A 21896-nucleotide genomic window follows, 5' to 3' on the forward strand; every position below is an offset into this window, starting at 1 on the left:
TCGGATTTGAACCCGCACTATAGCCACCATACATGGGGTGCACGCACTAACCGCTAGTCTATCGACGCCCCGTCAATCTCTTCTTTTTTTTTACTATTTAAACATTTCACATAATACAAAATATTTAACTTGGTAAAAAATAATCATACCATCACATGGCTGTGTCATGAATTTTTTTGTTGTTGTTATTAAAAGTAAGTTTCCTTTTTTTCTGACAGGATTGGTCTTCCATACAGTTACCAAAATCCATATGAACCCATTGTTAAAGATTTTTTATTCTACTTTTATCCAATCCTCTTCTTTAAGCAGACAGTTAAGAAAATCAACACCCTCATGAGAACAAGAAAAAAATTAACATTTGTTATCACTCGTTGAAAATTTGCATTTGAAGGCAAATGTCAAACTAAGATTGACATTAACGCAATCCCTGAAATTACAGTAAAAACACACATCTTCTTTGCATGCAGAGGGCCCCCTGGTGGTGTTTTCAAAAACCACACATAGAGTGGATACACAAATTCCTCTGTAGTTATTGGTATTTCATGTTAACAAGGCAGCTTTAATTTAATTATTTCACTTTTTTTAGGTTCAGTCTGTATTCTACACATTTTGGTTAAAGCAGCAGATACAGAACGTCTGTGCAAGTGGACTGATTATTCTTACCTCATCACACTGCAGGCCGTCTTCCCTCGATTAAAACGCTGCTTTAGGAATGAACTGCAGGAGCACAAGCACAAATATATTTTGAGAAGCATAAAACCCTTGAATTGAGTCTGAATCAGTCACAGAGAAGAAGAGGAGTTTAAAAAATCTGCTGTGGATTAGAGACACAAAAGCACATGGATTAACTTCAGGTATAAAAAAATTCAAGAGAGGAGGGACTTTGGAGGAGAAAGTGATAAACTATGTACATAGGCGCATGACGTCTTCTTATTGTGTGTGTGCGTGTGTGTGTGTGTGTGTGTGTGTGTGTGTGTTTCAGTCGACTTATCTTCTGCTGTGATGATGCTGTGCGACGTAAGAAACAAGGAGTGAGTGTATGTGAGGGAAGATTACTGCTGTATGAGGAGCGATCGATGCACCCAGCTAAAGTCTACCTCGTTTGTTTTTAGTGGATAAAACAGAGATAAAGAATTTTATGTCTTAACAAAAATCGTGCAAACATTCCTCACAGAGATCAAAAGATTGGACAGCTGTGACGCAACGCAGACAACTCACTTTTACGTATTAGGCATATTAAGAGGTGTGACTGAGTTGACTGACAGGTGGGCGAGCTGCAGCTGTTTGTCAGGAGGCTTAAAGTGAGGGTTGCTAATACTGGGAGGCTTGCAAAATGTGAAAAGTAACATCTCCTCAGGGCTCCATCTAAACCCACTCCCTCCCCTCGGGCAGGTGGAAATTGAGGGGAATTTTAACTTGAAAGTGTCACCTTAGCGTGCCTAGCTGTTGTTGCTAACAATTTGTCCTCTGTACCCAGAGGTTGGCCGTGTTGCTAAAATATTTGACCTTGCTTGTGCTAAGCTCGCACATTGCGCGACTCATCTTCCAACTCGATCCATAGCTTTGCTTTCATGTATTTTGGCTTCTACTGCCACCTATTGGCTTTATTGGGTACTGCACCATGGGAAATGTGTCTTTCTAAACTGCCATCACAGATTTGGGGCATTTATGGAAACTGTAAAATTTGCATGCATGCACATATTGGCAAGGAGCACATGACGATGTATTGATTTTCTGTCCTCTTGCTTTATCCAAACTCCTCCTCGTCTCAGCCTTCTCTGCTTCTGTCTTCTTGTCATGTTTAGCAGGATGAGCAATTGTAACCATGGCATCCTCCCTTACACCTTTGAATATCTCAGACGGCAGATCGGTGCATGATGGTCTGTCAGATCTGATCCAGGATCAGTCAAGTGTCACCTTGTGATTACAGAGAAGTAACGTCAATATACGGGACAGAGTATTTCCTGCTCAGGATGAACACATTTAGTTACAAATATGGGATGTCAAATATGGGACGGTTTGCATCCCTACCTTGAGGAGAAAAACACTCACTGCCACCTTTGTCCTCATTATTACAAGCAACAAAAGCTCTTTAAATGGTCTCCTATAATGATCTGCATCGTCTCTTTCAGGCAGCTTCTACAGCATGCTAATCCACTGTAGCTCTGCAAAAGTGGTAATATCATGTCAGCATCAAGGGACATACATTTATTCATTAGTCCCTGTTTGGTATTCACCAAATTACTGCTGTTTGGCTGGCTTTTAATGAAACAGGACTGCAGTGGTGCAAATAGGGACAATGTGCAGACTCTGCTGCTCTACTCAGAGATGTTTCTGTAAAGTGAACACAGTCACTACAGAGTGTTTTTGCTCTTTGTTGCTAGCTAGCTAATGTTCTAACTTAACAAAAAAGATGTGAGTGTGCTTAGAAAACACTATCCACTATGACGGTCAACAAAAAAAATAGCATAAACTTTCCAGGCATCACAGATGCTAATATCTCCAGCTTACCAGCTGAGTATGAATCGTTGTGCAGCATTTCCTGCCTCAGCCTCATGCACGGAGATGTCTACTTGTTTAATTTTCCAAAGCTGTGACCAGTTCCTCACGTTTGTCTTCAGCATAGCAACACTGCCACCTGGTGATGTTTTAGTGGTACTGATCTCCAACAATAACACTGACAATGATTTAAACTGTCCCCTAAATGTTCAACAATAAGTTAAGTCTCTTTTACACCGAATATAATAAAAAGAAAACTTTTTAATGTGCATTATGTTTATTAAATTGCTTTGTTGAATAATCTGTGCATGAGTCACATGAGGGGGGGGGGGGGGGGGGGGGGGGGTGACCAGTGCACGACCATAGACTGTATGCAACTGCATCGTTATCTTTTCTGTTTTCCAGTGTTTTTCTCTCTCTAGCATAGATATAGAGGCAAGATTTCTTTGGTGCTGTTTACCTGACTCTGTTGCTTTGTCCACCACTTCTGCGTTGACTTAAAGGCTTTGTATGTGATTTTTTTGATCCAGCAGATGTCGCCCTTGAGCACCAGCATGAAACCAAAACCCAAAACAACTTGTGCTGCATTGTTGTGTTAGCATGCTAATGCTAGTGATCTTTATTACGCTCGTATCTTCACACTGCATGTAAATTTACCTGAAATGAGCGTGATCTAGAAACACAGTTAAGCAGTGAGTACAGTATGTTATTCTTCTTTTCTCTAGTCCCTCAATTAAACAACTTTTATACGTGAGGGGAGGAGTCAGCCGGCCGTCCCGACGATGTAAACAAACTGAAGATAGGACTCTGAAAACTCTGAAAACATCACAGACAGTGGGACTCGGGTGTTACACCCATTGTAGACAGTCATGACTCACAGAGTTATTTTCAGAGGATATACTTGATTTATATTATATTTAAGTGTGAAACATCACAGATAAAGCCTTTAATGTCATGGCTTGCCTCCTGAGAACCCCCCTCTCCCGGAAGAGTCTCCCACATGTGCAGTGAGAACAACATACTATTGGAACTGAAGGATGTCAGGGGCAGTCTACCGGGAATGTTCTAGAAATGTTCAAGAGTGCATGGCTGATGTGAGAACAGCTATGATGATCTCTTCCTTATATCCACATTAAAAAAAAACTTCTAGTGTGGCACTAACCATCCCTCATACACTTCCGCTGTCCTCGCCTCTCCTTGCCTCCGTGTGGCACGATCCACCCCTCGTATCGGTGAGTGGGCTGCAAGTCAAATTAGCTCTCCGTCATCCTGCTCGCTGAGCGCACCCGAGGCTACTGCGGTAAGATGCGGCGACGCACGATGTCGAGCCGCGGTGGGTGAAGGGATGCGCAAATGGTCGAACGAGCGGCGAGAAAAGATGAGAGGAGGAGAAAAAACAAAAAAGATTCACCGTGCTGTTCGGCGCTGATTTAGACGATGGGGCAGAGCTGAGTGCGTGTTTGACTTGATTTGTAACGCTGTAGCTCCAAGTGGTGCAGGCCGACTGGATGGGATGTGGTGGCGCTGATCCCGCTGAAGGATGCTCCAGAGCCCCGAGGAGGAAGAAAGGGCTTCTCCTGTAAACAACAAGGAAGCAGAGAGGCGTCCAGTGAAGGGCACTTAATGTAAAGCTCGGACAGGAGGCATCGAACCAGGTGAGACCTTTCCTCGAGCATCTCTCAGGACATGTTGGATGGGGGATACTGGTTTTGCTGGTACAGTCTGTGGTTTGGTGTTTTATCTTCATCACAGTGTGCTCTCATCAGTAGGCTTAGTGAGATATGTGGCCCACACCAGTTCTTTGCTTCTTACCGTAGAGCTCTATTGAGTCACTTTTGGTCAATCATGTAAACTGTGTTTGGCACGAAGAGGGGGTTTGTGGTTTAATGGCCCCTCTATGTGTCATTATTCATGTTTATTTTGTATGGCTGATGCAACAGTAATGCATGACATGTCTGATTGTACATATTTTATATTTTAAAAAAATGGCCTGTCTGTGTAGGTGTAGTATGAAAAGAAGCCACTTGGATTCAAATGTTTGACCTTTGACAGACTCACACCTCCACAAACAGGAGAGCTGTAATCCAGTGAGTCAAACCAAAGTGAAACACGATCTCCGCTCTGTGTGGGATAACAGGAAATTAAGCGTTACTCAATTATGCTTTCATTTACATTTTCACTCAATCTGATCCTATTACTTTTAAAAAGGCCTGTATTGCTTCCACTCTTGGCCACGATACTTGCAATTTACAATTAAACTTTAAAAACAATTAGTCGAAAAATGCTGTTTCTGTACGAGCAGGCGTCGCAGCTTTTCCAACTATTAATTGCCTTGTTTTGTCCCACTCCCCTGCAGGTTGTTCTGTGACAGCTGAGTCAGTCTCCTGTGCTGACAGTGAAGCTCTGACGACGGCGTCACTGTGCATCGGCCTGGAGGAAAGCAAACTTCTCATTATCCTCTCTCTCACGGTCTCTCTCTGACAGCTGGACGTCTGACCTGGGCGTTTGTTTTCCTCGTCACACCTTCAAAGTTAAGGAGCGATGAAGGGAAACTGAAAACACCACCATTAGGAAAACAACAGATTCTGTTTTTGTCGACGAGAATGAACTGTTATTAATCTGTTGTTCATCAGCGTGAGAGTCAGCTCTCTTATCGGCTTTCTTGACAGTAGTTTAGCTTTTCTATCATGCTCGGTGTGATTTTTCCAGACTTTAATATTTTAAACATTAGAGCTATTATGCTCTGAATCAAACACAAGACTCTTGATGGTGCCAGTGTTCCCTCTTACATGACCGGCTGCGCTTTAATAAAGGATAAGTGAATAAATCATAAATGAGGCCAACAGCAGGCACCATGCTGCAGCAGAATAACAACAATAACTACCCCTGCCTGAATGTGTCAGGCTCCACCCGGGACATGCTCCAGAAGTGCTCCAGAGCCTCCCTGCCCTTCCACAGCAGGATGGAGCTCGGCCTCGGAGACCTGCCGCTGATCCGGGGGCTACGAGCCTGGGCCCTCTTCTCCAAGAATCGAAAGAAGGCTGGAGGTCTCCTGGGAGGAGGTCAAGCGCCCGTTGCTCCTCCCGCGGGCCGAGGCGGTTCGACTTCTTGCCCCCGGCCTGCTGATGTGTACCTCAGCGGTGAGTGGGGCGGCATGGGCTACGGGATTCCCTTGGGGCTGGACGCCGGGCAGGCCGGGATCGGAGCTTTGGTGACGGTCGCCACCTTGAAGACATCAGAGGGCAGCGGGAAGACTCAGACTCAGTGCATCTTCCTCCGGACTGAGAAAGGGAGCTGTTTGTACTCGACAGCTAAACCCGGTTGTGGTATGACCTCCAGTGCAGCCTCCAGTGTTGGAGGATGGCTGAGAGGGAAGACAGGAGGAGGAGGAGGAGGAGGCGGGAGCAGAGACACCCCAGCCGGTAGGAGGGACAATGGGCCAACTCCACCGGCACAGACTGGAGCAAACCGGGTTAGAGTGCGATCTGGCCGGAGATGGAGGAAGTCCTGTAATGCAGCGGGCCGGGAGAAAAGTGGCTCGAGCAGAGAGCAGCAGCGGAGCGGTGGCGAAGTTCCTGCAGGAGAAATCATCCAAGAAGAAAGGCAGGAAGAGGGAGACAAAGGAAGCCTGGACTTTGAACAGTTTCCCAGCCCTCAGCAGGACAACAACAGGAGAGCGTGCAGAAGTCCCAGATGCAGCCACCACGACTCTCCTGAAACCTGCACTCGGTGTGGAAGGAGCGCACAGAGGAAGGGAAGCCAGGATGAAAACGAGGGAGGCGAAAATCCAAGAGGAGTCATCCAAAACAAGCTGGACATCGAGCTGGAGGGAGTAAGGAAGGAGAAGCAGAAGAATGAGGAGGAGGAGGAGGAGGAGGGAAGCGTCTGCGGCTTGGAGTCGTCTAATTCGTCTGTTTTGGATGTACCAAACCCTGACCCAGAATCTAACCACCATAACCCAGAATCCCACAGCGGCTGTGATGTCGAAGAGATTAGAGAAGCAGAGAGTAACGAGAAAACCTCTCACATCAAGGACGACTGTTCAGAGAACAAAGAGGCTACAGACTCTGAGGAAATGAAAGTACAAACTAGGAACTATGATTTTAGTCATGACCGGTCTCCGAGGGCAACTGATGACATTTCATCAGGACATATCAGAGATATTGATCACAGAAAACCAGGAGAGATCCCCTGTGAAGACACAGCCGCTAATGTAAATGGATTTCCTGACTGTGTGGACACAGATCACGAATCAGAGATTGTGAATGTTGAGGAGGAGGAGGAGGAGAAGGGAATTAATCAGACTCTTGCTGAACTCTCTGTCGTAGCAAACCGCTCTGAGGACGCCTCCGCCTCCACCTGCGCTGAGCCCTCCGCTCCTGCAGAGGGCAGCACCTGCCATGAAGATCACAAGAGTTTTGTTGTTTTGGGGGAGAAAGAGAACAGCAAAGAAGATCAAATTGAAGGGTATCAACAAGGGGTAGCAGATGGACCGGATGATAGCCCATTTGAGCTGCAAGAAGCAAACCGTGCCAACACTGTGAACGAGGACATAAAACCTCAGTTTTTCTTTAAAAACGTAGAAATCAGCAGCAAAAAAGAAGAGATAGAGGCTTCGTCTTTCTCCCTGAGACACACAAGTCCCCCCATCTTTGAAATTAGCGTGAGGATAGGAGAAGAAAACAGATGCAATTATAGTGGGACTGAGCTTATTGGAGCAGATTTTAGAGATGAGGCGGTGTTGGAGGAGAAAGAAGAGGAGTCACGGGAGGGAAATAAAGAGGAGAGAGTAAATCTTCAGGAAGGGGAAGAAGCAGAGGAGATTTTGAGTAAAGACTGCATCTCCAGTGTGCACGATTCTGATGGTAAAGAGATTAGTGTCAAAGAGGCTGAGGAGGACATTCATGTAAATAGCATACAGGACAAAGTAGTAAGAAGCTGTGCACTGAAACACGAGTGTGCAGGTGGATGCAGGGTGAGTGAGGCTGGAGACACCTGTGGACAAACAAGCATCGCGCACGTTGAATTAAACGGAGAGACCAGCACCAACGTCACTAATGTTCCCTGTGCTGATCCCTCCACCTCCATTACACTCTCCACGGCTAATCCTGCCCCCTCTCAGCCCCCCTTGGGATCCATGGCAACCGGCCTGCCCTGTCTGGAGGCGGAGAAGGAGGAGGTGGAGGAGGAGGAGGAGGAGGAGGAGGAAAGGGTAGGAGTGACGGCAGAAGACGGGGAAGGAGGCCAGGAAGGGAAGCGGAGGCACGGGAGAGAGCTGGAGGAGGAGAGGGTCTCCACCGTGGCCTCTGAGGAGGGGAGGAAAGAGGAGGCGGAGGGGGAGGAGGAAGATGAGTTTGGAGTATTCATGCAGGCGGAGGGAGAGCCGGCCTGGAGCGAGGGATCCAGCATGTCTGCCTCAGTGCCTTGTGGGAGCAGAGGGAGTGTTGGTGAGTCTCCTGGTTTCTATGTTTGCCGGCCTTCTCTCTCTCTCTCGCTCAGTATTTCTCGCCCCTATGACAGCTTTAGTAAGTTTCCTCTCTGTCTGCTGCCGTGTGACTCAAACATTATTTTGGTTGAAGAAGTTGACAAGTCTGACGCTAAAGAGCTTCAGAAGTGGAGCGGAGTCTTCTGAGGATGTCACAAATGTTCAGACGCAGAGACGTTAAAAATATCAGCTCTTCTCTTGTTGTTGTGCTAGAAATAACTCACTCAGAGTATTAGTGCGTTTTTTAACCTTTTGTACTGTTTCAGGAATGCACTTACACATGCTCTGTTTGAAAGGGCCACACCGGTGAGTTTCTGTCTTTTAGCCTGTAAGAAACTTGAATGCTGTTAAATTAGCAGCTTCAGAATCCTCCTGGTGTTATCAGTGGAGTTGTTTTAAATCCCCTGTAAGCTTCTTTACGTGTATTTATGATGTAACACAGTCTGACAATACTTCAGACTTGATAGGAGGACGTTTTGAAACCTGGCTGGAGCTCTTTAAAACAACCTTCTTGTTCCAGAAGTTAAAATCCCATTCAGACAAAGTTTGTGACTCACGGTTGGAGCGACTCCACAGCTGCTTTAAACTATTCCACTTTGTCCTGAGTACCGAAGAATAATGAGTGTCTTTGGAAATAGTTTGATCATGGATTTTGAAGGTTTAAACATATGGACATTAAATAACAGTCGTTAAAAATAAGCTGTTACATTTGCTTTCTTAGCATGAGGTTACGCCTCATACCTATGCTATGTGTTATTGGATGTGTCCACAGAACAATACAAAGAGTGGAAAAGGACATAGTGTTGAGATGAGTATGAAGCGGCTTCTTAATGTGCCCAAAGACTCCCACCAGTTTCTCCTGGGTCTCAGGTTATACTGTACATGTCACCATCGCGCGCTGTAAATCTTCTGAATACGACCTGCTGCGTTTACTCCTAGCAGACATTTTAAGGATGGCTGGAAAAGTCCAGATAAAGTCCTGGTGAAAAATGTGGCCGTTCTCGTTCACACACTCAGCCCTCCTGATGTTTCAGGAGTTTTGGGAACGTGTGAAACGCTGATACATTCACTTTTCAAAGTTGAGATAATCAAAATCAGAAGAAATAATTGTTAGTTAATAAGGAGAGCTATGTGTTTCTAAGTGGATTCACAAAGACAGACAACATATTGTTTGTAATGAAACCAGTCTGAAAAAAAAACTAAAAAAAGAAGTCAAGTTGTCACTAAAATGTGGAGTGTACGATGATTTATTGGGAAAGATTTAAAACTCACAAACACACTGCTGATATAAAAGAGACACCATATTAATAAATAATGTCTGACTTCACAGCGCTGTGAGCAAGTACACCAACTGAATGCATAAAATAATAATCTGACACAGTGTGAATCAGCTCGTCTATATTCAACACACACACGACACGCATGCAGCTGAGAACGTCACGTCTCAGAGTCATTGTGCCTCGAACATGCCGTGTTAATCAGTCCTTACGTTCCCTCAGTGCGCTCCCTTTAGCTAATCACTTAAGCCCGGTTACCTCAGAGGGCAACAAAGCTAAGCCGAGGTTTCATCATCATACATTTGTCCTTCCTTCATACATCTGGTTTATTGTAGTACTTGAACAAACTGTAGAGGATTTAAGAGTTTGAAGGTGCTGCCTGCATCAACAGATCATTTAGTGTAAATAGTATTTAATGTGTTAGAGGATCGCTCAGATTCAGTTTGTGCACCTTCGATGGCCACACACACAGTTTGTGTTTGACTTTCTGGGGTTTGAAGAAGTGCCATCACTCTGGATAAAAACACACAATATATTGGAAGTTTTTAAATGTCAGTACACACTAACATACTCCTCAAACTAATATAATGTTTCATCACCAGGATATTGAGTTGGAAGCTGAAATATATTTTCATAATGAAGTTAGCTAACTTGTTACCCTCTCACTGTCTCTCTGTGCAGGTTTGCTAATCAATCCTTAAGGCAGCCGTCGTCGCTCTGATGTTTACGTATTGATTATTAAAACATCTTGACATCATAGTAAGAATCATCTCTGCATTAATGTTTGCCAAAGTTAAAATACTGTGGCATGACAGTGCAGTTGCATTGCATATGAATACACAAACAATATTTAAAGAATAATGTAACATAATGCACTCAACTCATTGAAGAGTCTGCTAATAATATGTGAAAGTATTTGCTTCCAGGAAAAAATGACATTAAAAATGACACAAAACAGCAGCGCCAGGGCGGACTCCTAGATCATGAAGAGGGGAAGAGAAGAGGGATTAAAGCCCATAAATATACCAAAACAGTGACTAACGCCCAGTTTTGTTTACTTTTTTATGTTTATTTTTTAGCTTTTTTTTGCCTTTATTTGATTTGAGAGATAGGACAGTGGATAGAGTCAAGAACCTGGGAGAGAGAGAGGAGCCACAGGTCGGATTCGAACCTGGACCGCACACTTGGACGACTGTAGCCTCTGTACTAGGCTACCAGCGTAGCGTACCAGTGTTGTTTCTCAGCTACATAGTCAAAAAGAAAATATCCATCACCTCCTGGTTGATCCATTTGTTGGTTACGTCTGAGGCCTGTGAATCAGAGTGTTGGCTGCTTTTATACGACAGTTTAAAGGCTTTATATGCGATTTTTTGATCCAGCAGATGTCGCCCTTGAGCACCAGCACGAAACCAAAACAACTCGCGCTGCATTGTTGTGTTAGCATGCTAATGCTAGCGATCTTTATTACGCTCGAATCTTCACACTGCATGTAAATTTACCTGAAATGAGCGTGATCTAGAAACACAGTTAAGCAGTGAGTACAGTATGTTATTCTTCTTTTCTCTAGTCCCTCAATTAAACAACTTTTATACGTGAGGGGAGGAGTCAGCCGGCCATCCCGGCGATGTAAACAAACTGAAGATAGGACTCTGAAAACTCTGAAAACATCACAGACAGTGGGACTCGGGTGTTACACCCATTGTAGACAGTCATGACTCACAGAGTTATTTTCAGAGGAGATACTTGATTTATATTATATTTAAGTGTGAAAAATCACATAGAAAGACTTTAAGCTGTGAAGTACAATAAATGTGTTCGTCCTAAACTGACTGAGAGATGTTAAAATGAGAGGATTGTAGATAAAAAGGTTTGATCTGATACCGAGTTGAATAAGTTCATAACATGAAGTGCAAAATAATTTGATCACTAAAGTTTCTAATCTTGTCAGAAATGTGGAGCCGAGCTCCACTTGGCTCTCGGATGGAAGTCAGAATCTGTCCTGACCTGAATTCCTCTCGCTCTCACTACACGTATTAATCATTCAGAGTTTGTGTTCAGGGAGGGAGGAGGAGGAGGAGGAGGCAAACGAGGCCCGGGACATTGAGCTCGTTTTTAAGCCTCAGGTTGTGGGGCAATGGGTGAAAAAGAATGTCACACAAACACACACACACACACACACTAAAACAACAGCAGTGTCTATTATACACACCATGTAGCCTGTGAGTGATGACAGGTAACATGAGAAGGCAACCAGCATCAAAGTGAGACAAATATTCACTGAGATGTTCCCTTTGGAGCGAGACGTTGCTGTTTGATAGCTTGTAAAAGATAACACGTACGTTTGATGTTTATGGGGTAGAAGTAGGTGTGTGAGAACTACATGCTACACAGCTCCGTGTACGGCTGAGTGAATTGTAGTGTGGGACATGGGAGTGTCGTTTCAAGTTGCTCTATCTGAACCTTCATGTGGAAATTCTACTAACAATCTAACTTTTGAGAGCATAGGACACAGTTATGGTGTGGTATGATAACAAGCAGCTTTTTACACCATTATTGTCAATCCAATTTAAAGTCTTTATATGCACTTAAATATAATAGAAATCAAGTATCTCCTCTGAAAATAACTCTGTGAGTCATGACTGTCTACAATGGGTGTAACACCCAACTCTAACACACTCAGAGTTTTCAGAGTCCTATCTTCACTTTGTTTACATCGCCCGGACGGCCGGCTGACTCCTCCCCTCGTGTATAAAAGTTGTTTAATTGAGGGACTAGAGAAAAGAAGAATAACATACTGTACTCACTGCTTAACTGTGTTTCTAGATCACGCTCATTTCAGGTAAATTTACATGCAGTGTGAAGATACGAGCATAATAAAGATCGCTAGCATTAGCATGCTAACACAAACAATGCACCGCGAGTTGTTTTGGTTTCATGCTGGTGCTCAAGGGCGACATCTGCTGGATCAAAAAATCGCATATAAAGCCTTTAACAAGTCAACCTCAAACACATTCTCAGTGTAATAATGGTTTACTCAGTCTACAATTCTACAATTCATTTAGCAGACGCTCCAATCCAAAGAAACGTACAACAAGAGCAAGGATCTAGAAAGGTCAGTAAGAGCAAACGATCAGCTTTGAGTCTGATTGGACACACAGGTGCTGACAGGAAGTGACCAGAGGCAAAGCATGACATCGACAGCTGTTCTTGAGAGCTCTAATCAGCATCAAAATCATCATAAATATCATCATCAAAATCATCAAAACCATCAAAATCATCATAATCATCATCATTAAGTTAGTAGGTGTTCATAAAGAGCTGGGTCTTTAGCTTTTTCTTAAAGGTGCAGAGGGACTCTGCAGATCTACTGGAGTTTCTGTTATTTCATTCTACCACCGGGGGGCGACAGAGGAGAAGAGTCTAGTCAGCGTCTTAGGGCCTTGTTGTGAAGGTTGCATGAGATGGCAGAGGGTGGTTGGAGGGAGGGAGTGTAGACCTGGAGAAGGAGCCCTCCAGTCTTCTATCCAGGTTGGCAGAGCCGCCTTGAAACGTGACACACACCACAACGCCAACAGGATGTCTACTACACTTACTACAGAGTACTATTAACGCTGTGTTTGTGTGTGTTTGTGTGTGTGTGTTTGTGTGTGTGCGCCTGACAAACAGCACTTGGAAACCACGCCATCACTGGAGAGTCGACTCACTGGACACCCGGCTGGACGGACAGCTCGTTCCCCCAATCAGACGACACCTGGACGGCCTTTCCTCAGGATTCGTCAGACGGCGGTCGAGACGCAGACGGACAGTGGTGGCCGACCTGCGCTGTGGAGCAGAGCAGAGAAAAGCTCTTGGCCAATCAGAATCTGGTAAAGTTCTCCGTCTTATAAGCTAAATCTACAAGCATCTGCGTGTTTAACTTATACTTCAGCATCGTCAATGATGGAATTAGCTGCCTGTGAATCGTCGGCCTCAACATCATCCACTCTCAACGAGCGGAGAATCATCATCACTCGTATCCCTGCAGCGTCATTACGCAAATCATAACTGTGTTTAAAGTTAAATTAAATCCAGACTGCTTCTCCACATTCACAGGTATTATTCCATAAATCGTTTTTATCACAAAATCAAGGGGAGAGGCTTCAACTTTAGGGGTTCCAGCCGTTTTGAGGGATTATTAACATTATCACTGTGAAGTTAGCAGTAAATCATTAGCATATATCTGCACTCAGGAACATGTTAACTCACTAAAAAGATCTATTTGTTTGTTTTTACTTGTTAAAAATTTTATTTAAGAGGCTTATTTCAACCAATATTTAGAATTAAACAAAGTAGAGAAACCTATCACTCTGGTTAGAAGTAATTATGAGCCATGTCCCTTTTTTTAATTTCCTGTTTTCCAACACTGTTACCATGGAAACACATCCAAGACACCGCCCTAGGGATAAGGTGACAAAGTTTTCAGACTTAAATTAGTCACTATTTTGTAGCTCACATTAGACCAGTGTAAGCTCTGAGTGCTTTTTTTTTTTTTTTTTCTGAGAAAGGAGCCGACACTGCAGGATAGAGTCTCCCAGCGGACGTTAATGCAGTGAAAAGATGCAGATGAAAAACGAGCTCTGCCCAAAGCTGCAGCGAAGGAGAGAAAAAGTGTTTTCAAATGAGCTGTTTTTCGTATGCTTGCAGGGTCATGAAGACGCTTCTTAGGCAGGGCAGGTTAACGGACAGAGGAGGGCTACACAGATATACTCCTGCATCACAGATACGTGCTGTCCTGTGGGCGGCATGTCGACTTGTTTTTGTTTCTTATCACATGAGCGTTAGGTTTGATGCCCTGCAGGAAAAACACATTCTGTTAAATCTTATGACTTATTTTTTGTGTCTGTTTTTCAGGCGTCTGTCTTCGCTGAGGCCTTCCCGTCGCTGCCTGCTTCGTCCTCAAGTGACCTCGATACTGTTCCCACCCTGACCCAGATCCTCCGAGGCAGGGCAGACCAGGACCAGGGGTAAGTTAACATCTCAACTGAACCTATTTCAGGTCAGTTTACATAACCGAATCATTAGAGATTTACTGCGTACTAATTGATCTGCTGCAGTGTGTGAAGGTTGTGTCGACACATTCCTACAATCTCTATGAGCATAAATCAGAGTCAACAGACAAGTCCTTCATATTGGGCTTCAACCTGCTGCAGGAAACTAACATGGAGATCTCAGTTTTTCAGCAAGTCAGAAAACACATGAACACAACGTTATCACTGCAAAGACTGAACTTTTTAAAAACTTTTTGAGAGCTTCAGTGAGAGCGAGTCGTTTAAACTTTTCCCCAAATCCTAAAACAGTGTTTTATTGTAAGATGGATGGTGGGATCCATCCATGTGGTTGTGTGCAGAAATGTTATATTCATATATTTAGAGGAACTATGCTCCGGGAAAATGTGATAAATCGAGGCCACCTAGTGGTTGTTGTTGTGAACTGCCAGTTAAAGACAAACAGAAGGTCTAAATATAGATTGTGTTTATGATTGGTTGTGATGGCAGAGTGTTTAAGACAGACACTCTTGGATGCAAATTGCAGATATAGAATAAAACATTTTATTTTCCACGATCACTTTTACAAACTAACGTAAGTAAACAGTTTACAGACAGGATTTACTCCGCCATGTAAAGAATTCATTCTGCAAGAAAATCGCTCATAAGATGTCATTCATACAGTGTGTGGCAGTCTGATGAGTTAAACATAACATTAAAAAAAAATGTATTACAAATGTTTAGACAAAAGAATCCACGTTTCATGACAGCCCCATAAAATACCATTTTATCTCTGTCAATTAAAGATCAGAAAATGATTTTTTTGGTACTTTTCTAACCAAAAGTCAATCATTAATGCAGTTTCTATGAGTAACACTGAAATATCTTTTACACCAGCTGAACATGACCCAGTTCTTTTATATCATCACTATTAAAATCCATTAATTTAATCTGAAAACATCATTGTATGTTTTATGCAGCTTCTACAGCTGTGATTTAATTCAAAATGTATCTGTGTCTGTTTGTCTTTCTGGTAAATCGTGGCTCTCTTGTTCATGTTTGACCCCGCAGGCTGTTGGACAGTTTCCATGACTTGAACAAAATGATTTGTCAGAGATACAAGAGAGCCAATGGCGTGTCTCGTGACCTCCTCCTGACGATGTTTCACCTGGAGCAGCCGCACGCTGTGAGTATAAGACCGGTGTCATTCACAAAACAAACATGGCAAAACAAAGTCTGTCTCGCCCACATGACTCACATCCAGCGTTTTAATGAGCTCTTTAAAATGATGTTACACTTAATTCTCTCTCCTCCTTTCTGCACACGCTCGCCATAATTTCACGAGGACAAATCAGCAGAGGGCGCTTCATGTTGAGTTTCAGTTTGTGAAGCTTCGGTGTTGTTAAATTGAATTTGTCCCTGCAGCATTAACAGCGTGTGAAAGGGACTGATAGTGCTGTTTGACTGGTGGCCTTGAAAACTGCAGTTTCATTTAAATTAAGTGACCGCTGTTACATGCAAAACACTCGTCACACTCCACAGTCGCAGATAAACGAGCCGATGAGGCCGGCTGGACTCACAATGAGGGGGAGCGTTTGAGGGAAATACAAAGCAACCTGCAGGAGAAGCAAACGAGGTTCACTCCTCCAGAGTCTTTGTTTCAAGGTGACTGAGCAGGAATCACACTCTGCTGAAGGCTCTTCTTTAAACTGTTTTATCTGGGTACCATGTCTTCACTCAAGTAATGAGTTGTAAGCTTAACATTATTAGCAATAAGTTACAGATGCTTACACATGATTACATGTTGTTTTCTTTTTTAAAACAGAGAATTGTGCACAAATGAAACACCATGGAGGCTCTACTCGTGGGAATAGTCTAATTTCTGAGGTTATTTATTGTTGGGTATTTGGATCACACGGGTCACAATAAAAACATTTAGCTACTTTTACATTTAAAAAAAGCTCAACACTGATTTTAAATTCAACGACTACTTTACATAATGCTCAAATTCTCACATTTAGAAATAAACAGGGAGAGACAATATATGTTGATAATCACCTTTATTGTGAATGAATATGGAGGAAGTCGGTGAGTTTAATATGAATGTGAAATGTGTGCAGTGATACGGTGATGTGCTGTAGCTTCTCATTTATTGATTAATAGATTGGAATGTATCATAAATAAATAGTTGGATATTATCCAAGAAGCATGGTTCAGTTTTTTTTAAACTACTCGTCTAAAGCAAACAAAAAATAATACAAAATGTGTGATCAGGGTGTCTGTAGCCTAGTGGTTAGTGTGCACGCCCCATGTGCGGAGGCTGCAGTCCTGCTGGCAGGCAGCCTGGGTTCGAAACTCTCTCTCTCTCTCTCTCTCTTTCTGATTTTGGACTCTATCCACTGTCCTGTCTCTATTCCAAAATAACCTGAGAAACCCTTTTTAAAAAAGTGTGATCAGATGTCTTTTTGAATCTCTGCATCACGGTGTGTTTTTATATTCTGCAGGAGGTCAAACCTGCTCCTCGGACAGCCAATCGACGACTCTCCCCTGGCCTTCCCTCGGCCAATCAGCATGCTCAGAATGCTGCTGCCAAGCGACGGCTGTCATATGACTACAACAGAAACATCATGGAGTAACTGAGCAGCTTCGGCTCTTGGTTGGATTTTGATGAAGAGCTGCAGCTTGAACCTGAGCTGGGCACAACAGACTGACCGCAGGTTTCCGTCGACTCTGGATTCACCTCCGGCGGTCTATCTGCTCGCAAAAATAACTGAGCGACCTTTTGGCTCTTTGCACTTCCTGGTTCTTAAAGCTCGAACCCGGTGACAAGACGTAACCTTGATAAAAATGAAACAACTCTTTCGGTTGTGTTTCAGAAGTCGTCTCCTCCAGCTCCCGTCGATGTAAACCGCTGGAGTGTTTCATGACTCACCCTGTGCCACCTCGTTCACCACCACAACCATTTTCATTTTTCCAACTCCACCATGAGGACAGCGCGACGTCACAGACTGATTGGAGCATGATGACGCCCAAGTTAACAGGCACTCATATTAGAGGAAAAGTCATAAATGCTTTTATATAACTACACACCCCTGAAATTGTCCCTCCTGTTGTTTTATCAGAGAAGATTTAAAGAGAAACACGTCTTCACTTTAGAGCTGCTTGGAGGGCAGAAAGCGTCTCTTTGTTTGAGTTTCATACCAACGAGCCAAACAAGAATGAAACATCGCCGATTCTGCTTCTTTGTGATGATTGCATTCATCGTTCTGGAGGTCACCTTTCCATGGACTGATCTGTTTTGATGGAAGTATTTGCTGTTTCATTTTTGAGTCTGCTGTCACTAGTTAACCTTGGTTATTCTCTCCCCCCCCCTTTCTACTCATGTTATCTTTTGTCTTGAGATGAGAATAATTGTTTCACTCAAACAACGAGACGTTTTCTTCCTCTGGAGCCGCTCTGACAGAAAGATCGGGAGAACCGATTGTGTGTCTAAAGCCAACTTACAACTTACACTCACTCAATGTATCCAGATGTTCAAGGAGGCAGAATGCCAGGAACACTGACTGTGATATTTTCTTACGGATATTATGGTTATTTAACACTGAGCTGCAACTTATGATACCCCTTATCGGCATATCGTTTGCGTTCACAATGTTAGCTTTGAATTAGACACTGTGACAATTTCGAGCAATTCTGTATTATTGAGTGCCAAGTCTGATGTACTGGAGCTTTTAGAGAAATGCATTGAAGTTATGGGTGTGACAAAATACTTTAAACTGCACCCTAAAAATGTTATTATTTTGTTTGAGAAAAAAAAACAGCTGATGACATAATGCTCTTTAATCGCTGTAAACACACATCTGTTGGATTCAGTCAGAATCCAATGATGATTTATTTTAAATGACAGAGGTGACAGAAATCCCTCTGATCACACAAAGCAGTAAGAAGTAGCTTCACTTGCAGAACGCCGGCTCCAGATAGGACGAGTCTTCACCTCTTTTTTTTTTTAGATTTTGCAAAAGTGATGCATGTGCATTCATTGTGTATTAGAAACAAAAAGCCAAACACAGGACTCTTAAGGTAGTTTCGGTTCCTCAGAGAAACAGATTTGTCTTCCAGATGGTGCCAACAGGAACCCGGTGTGAAAAGTGCCACGTTTACAGGGTTACACACGGGAAGCAGACACATTCAGGAGGAAACGCCGACACACTGAAGTGGACTCACAAAGAAAAATGTTGGCATGTGATGTTTGTTTTCATTCTTGTTTTTTTTTTTTCTTTGTCTGCCTCTCTCTCTCTCTCTCAGAACACACACGGGCGAGTGAACTGCACGGGCACAACTTGAATCAAGCTGCCAATCAGAACCACATGTTTATGGGTTCACATTACTTCCACGTCAATAATGCACTGAACATTTTTTAATTTAGACATACTAGAACATATATTTGATCTCAAGTTTACTTTGCTTTACGTTGTATATTTCACCTGTCAATCATTCGTGATGATGTTCAGAAACAATCATGTGTTCGTGTGTCTGCCGTTTGTGCAAACTACAAATCCTTGAAAATGTAGAAGATGAATATTTTCTGACCCTGGGGAAGGAGGAGTTGTCACCTTGTGAACTGATGTAATAAAATGATGCAGTGTGATGGACGACAGCTTCCTCATGTTCAGTCTCGCTGCTATCTGTATGCGTATAACATTTAATAGTCAGACTCATTAGTGAAGACAAAGACAGCTGTTTAAAAGAATCATCCTCCTGCTGTAGAGGCGTCCTGATGTTAAATTAACTTCATTATTTTAAGTCTGAATTACTCAGACTTGGTGCGACTGCAAAATGCATCTAGGCGCCAACAGTTTCATAATGTTCTATGAAACCGTGATGACAGGTAGATGATAAAACAACGCGTTGGATGCATTTCATAAGAGGAGAGGTTTAAAATAAACATCATTGTCAAACGTTAAAAACAGCTGCCGAGCTGGAAGAGAAAGCTCAGGGTCACAAGCTTAAAGTTTCAGCTTGGAGGCAAACCACCACCGTCTCCCCCTGACCATCGTAAACAGAGATGAACAGATAAACGGCTCACATTGTGTCATCGTTCACCCGAACAAGTAAAACAACATGTTGTGAAACTTGTGTTTAAGGGGTTTTATGGTTATGCAAAAGTGAGAAGGTGATTATTGGACTATTGGCCAAAGTTTAGCTCAATTTATAGAAGTGTTCCTGAATCTTCAGCTTACTGTAAAAACAAAATGGACATCGTCTCAGTGATGTCACTAACTGGTTTCTGAAGAGCTGGTTTGAAGCCCATCGATGTGGATCACCATGTTGGAAATCTTATGTCAGCCTAACTTTCTGTCATTCTCAAGATGTAACCTCCAGTGTTGAAAAATGACGACAATATAGAAGTGCAAAATCCTGCAGTTCCTCGAGTGTCCACTTGAGGTCAACGGATACACCCATCAGAAAAATGCCCCTTTTTACAGTAGAAAAAAATATGTTTAACAGGCTGGTGCATAACACTAGTTTGGTTCAGCTCTATTTTTATCAGCACACTCTGCAGAGGGTTGAATTTGACGAGTGAGTTGATGCTGTTTGTCCGGAGGCCCAATGCCCGCCTCAGCTCCGCCTCTTTGCCTGTTACTAGGTTACCCAAAGGTTAGTCCGAGTCAGCATTTACAGTACGGTGACAACAACTGATCTGCTTTAGAAACCAATGGGTGGTGTCACTGAGACTACATCTCTATGTTCACATATATTCTTTAGTCAATCTAGAAGCAGACGAAGCAGTGGAGCTGAGGCCTCCTGGCAAACAGCTACAATGTGCCACGCCCCACACTTCACCAGTGGACAGTGTGTCTTAATAAAGACATGAGCTATTCAAATCAGAAACGTTTTTGAACCAGGCTGTGAACAAGTTTATTTCTGCTCTTTAAGGACCTTTTAATGGGTGTGTTAATGGGACTTTTGCAGCCACCCTCAAGTGGACACTCGAGGAGCTTACGTTTTTTTCACTTCTTGATTGGCTTCATTTTTTCCACACTGGAAGTTCCAGCTTGGTTTATGTTATCTTTGCATTACATTGGATAAAGCTTACTTTAAACACAGCATGCAGGCTTAGGGTTTCTTTAAATAGATAAATAAATGTGAGTGCAGGTTAGGCTGTCTGCAGCATTACTCAGGGAATTCCACTTCATCACAGGCTGAAGACATTGATTGCTTCACATTGAAATAAACATGAACATCTGTCCTCTGTGAGATGATTGAAGCAGCTCTTCGGCTCCCAGAGAGTTAAACACTTGATTTTTGCTGAGTCAGAGCAGCTGGCTGCTGCAGCAGCGTGATAACGGAGCTTTGTACTGCGTGGTAGAAAACAGGCCTATGGGCAGCAGAGCGCCCTGACCTCACATTGCATGAATCAGCCAGCTTTTTTACATAAACACCACAAACAAGACAGCGACTGCCTCCTGGAGAAACTAGCACAGCGTGCTGAGAAAGCTGAATTGTGTCTGACAACCTCTGACTGTGAAAACAAGTGGCAGGTTACAGCCTGAAGGATTCAGATCATAGCTTTCTGTGAAGTGGAGGTTTAGTTCAGTTTTATAAAGCTTGACATGAAGAAACAGTTCAACATCTGGGGAAATATATTCTTGTAGAGTGTAAAGTGTAGACTAGATTGTTACCCCTTATATACAGACTTTACACTAACCAGCTGCTGGCGGTTTCTTCATATTTGTCATACTGATGTTAGAGAGTGTTACCTCACCCATTTGACAAATAATTAGATTTATAAGTCACAGCACAAAGCCCCGGATCTAGCTCCACATCAGAGGAGACGGCCTTACTTAGACTTTGACCGGCAGGAGTTAATTATGTCTAAGTATACTGACCTTTCTTTTAAAAGTCAAAGGTATCACTGACTCTCTATTTGTTGTGGAAAATTACAACAAAGACAATTTCAGCATCAAGCAGTTAATAAAGTCTGACACCTACAGTAAACCTGCTGCAGCAGTTTCAGGCACTGACAATGATAAATAGAGAAATAATCAATCTTGTAAATTATAGTGTGGATCAATTTTGTAGCTCATATCGTCATAAATGTTAAAACAGTTCATTCAATAGGATGATTTATTTTAATTTTTGGAGAAATCAAAAACTATGAACCCAGACAGAGATCTGATTGAGGATATTTCTCATAGCACCTTAGTGCAGTGGTTCCCAACACTTTTTGGTTTGTGAACCTTAAATCACATACAGCTCATATTGTATACTGTGTTACAAGTAAACATTCACTTTAGTGCACATTAAGGCTTTTTCATGTATAATGTTGTGGACAGAGGCAGAAGAGCCAGGATGAGATTTATGCACAAAGTGAGGATTTTATTTTTCTCAGTGTGCGATATGAACAACAGGTGATCGTGTTTGCTGGACGCATGAGAGACAAACAAAGATACTGAAGGATAACATCTTGCAGATTAATTAAGGAATAACGCTACAATATGTTTTTCATTTATTAATAATAAGACGTTTCAGGTGACCCCATCTGAATCCATGCGACCTCTTGAGGTTGGGAAAGCCTGCCTCAGTGGACAAAATAATGCGTTTATCTCC

At 42.9% G+C, this 21896-nt stretch overlaps 1 protein-coding gene across 2 annotated transcripts; it reads left to right on the forward strand.

The window, feature by feature from the left end:
• The first annotated feature begins 3725 nt into the window (after positions 1-3725).
• si:ch211-14c7.2 (uncharacterized) lies at positions 3726-18937 on the forward strand. Of its 2 annotated transcripts, XM_061047164.1 has the most exons (7): positions 3726-4154; positions 4856-7870; positions 7919-7946; positions 12928-13127; positions 14152-14264; positions 15357-15471; positions 16790-18937. In XM_061047164.1, exons 2-7 carry the CDS (start codon positions 5333-5335, stop codon positions 16919-16921), a joined length of 3126 nt encoding a protein of 1041 aa, XP_060903147.1. In that variant the 5' UTR covers positions 3726-4154; positions 4856-5332; the 3' UTR covers positions 16922-18937. The 2 variants fall into 2 exon arrangements, with proteins under 2 accessions (XP_060903147.1, XP_060903146.1); XM_061047163.1 differs by having other exon boundaries at positions 3727-4154; positions 4856-7946.
• Positions 18938-21896: the final 2959 nt, after the last annotated feature.

Source organism: Labrus mixtus, chromosome 9, assembly GCF_963584025.1.
Source record: "Labrus mixtus chromosome 9, fLabMix1.1, whole genome shotgun sequence".
Lineage (NCBI taxonomy): Eukaryota > Metazoa > Chordata > Actinopteri > Labriformes > Labridae > Labrus > Labrus mixtus.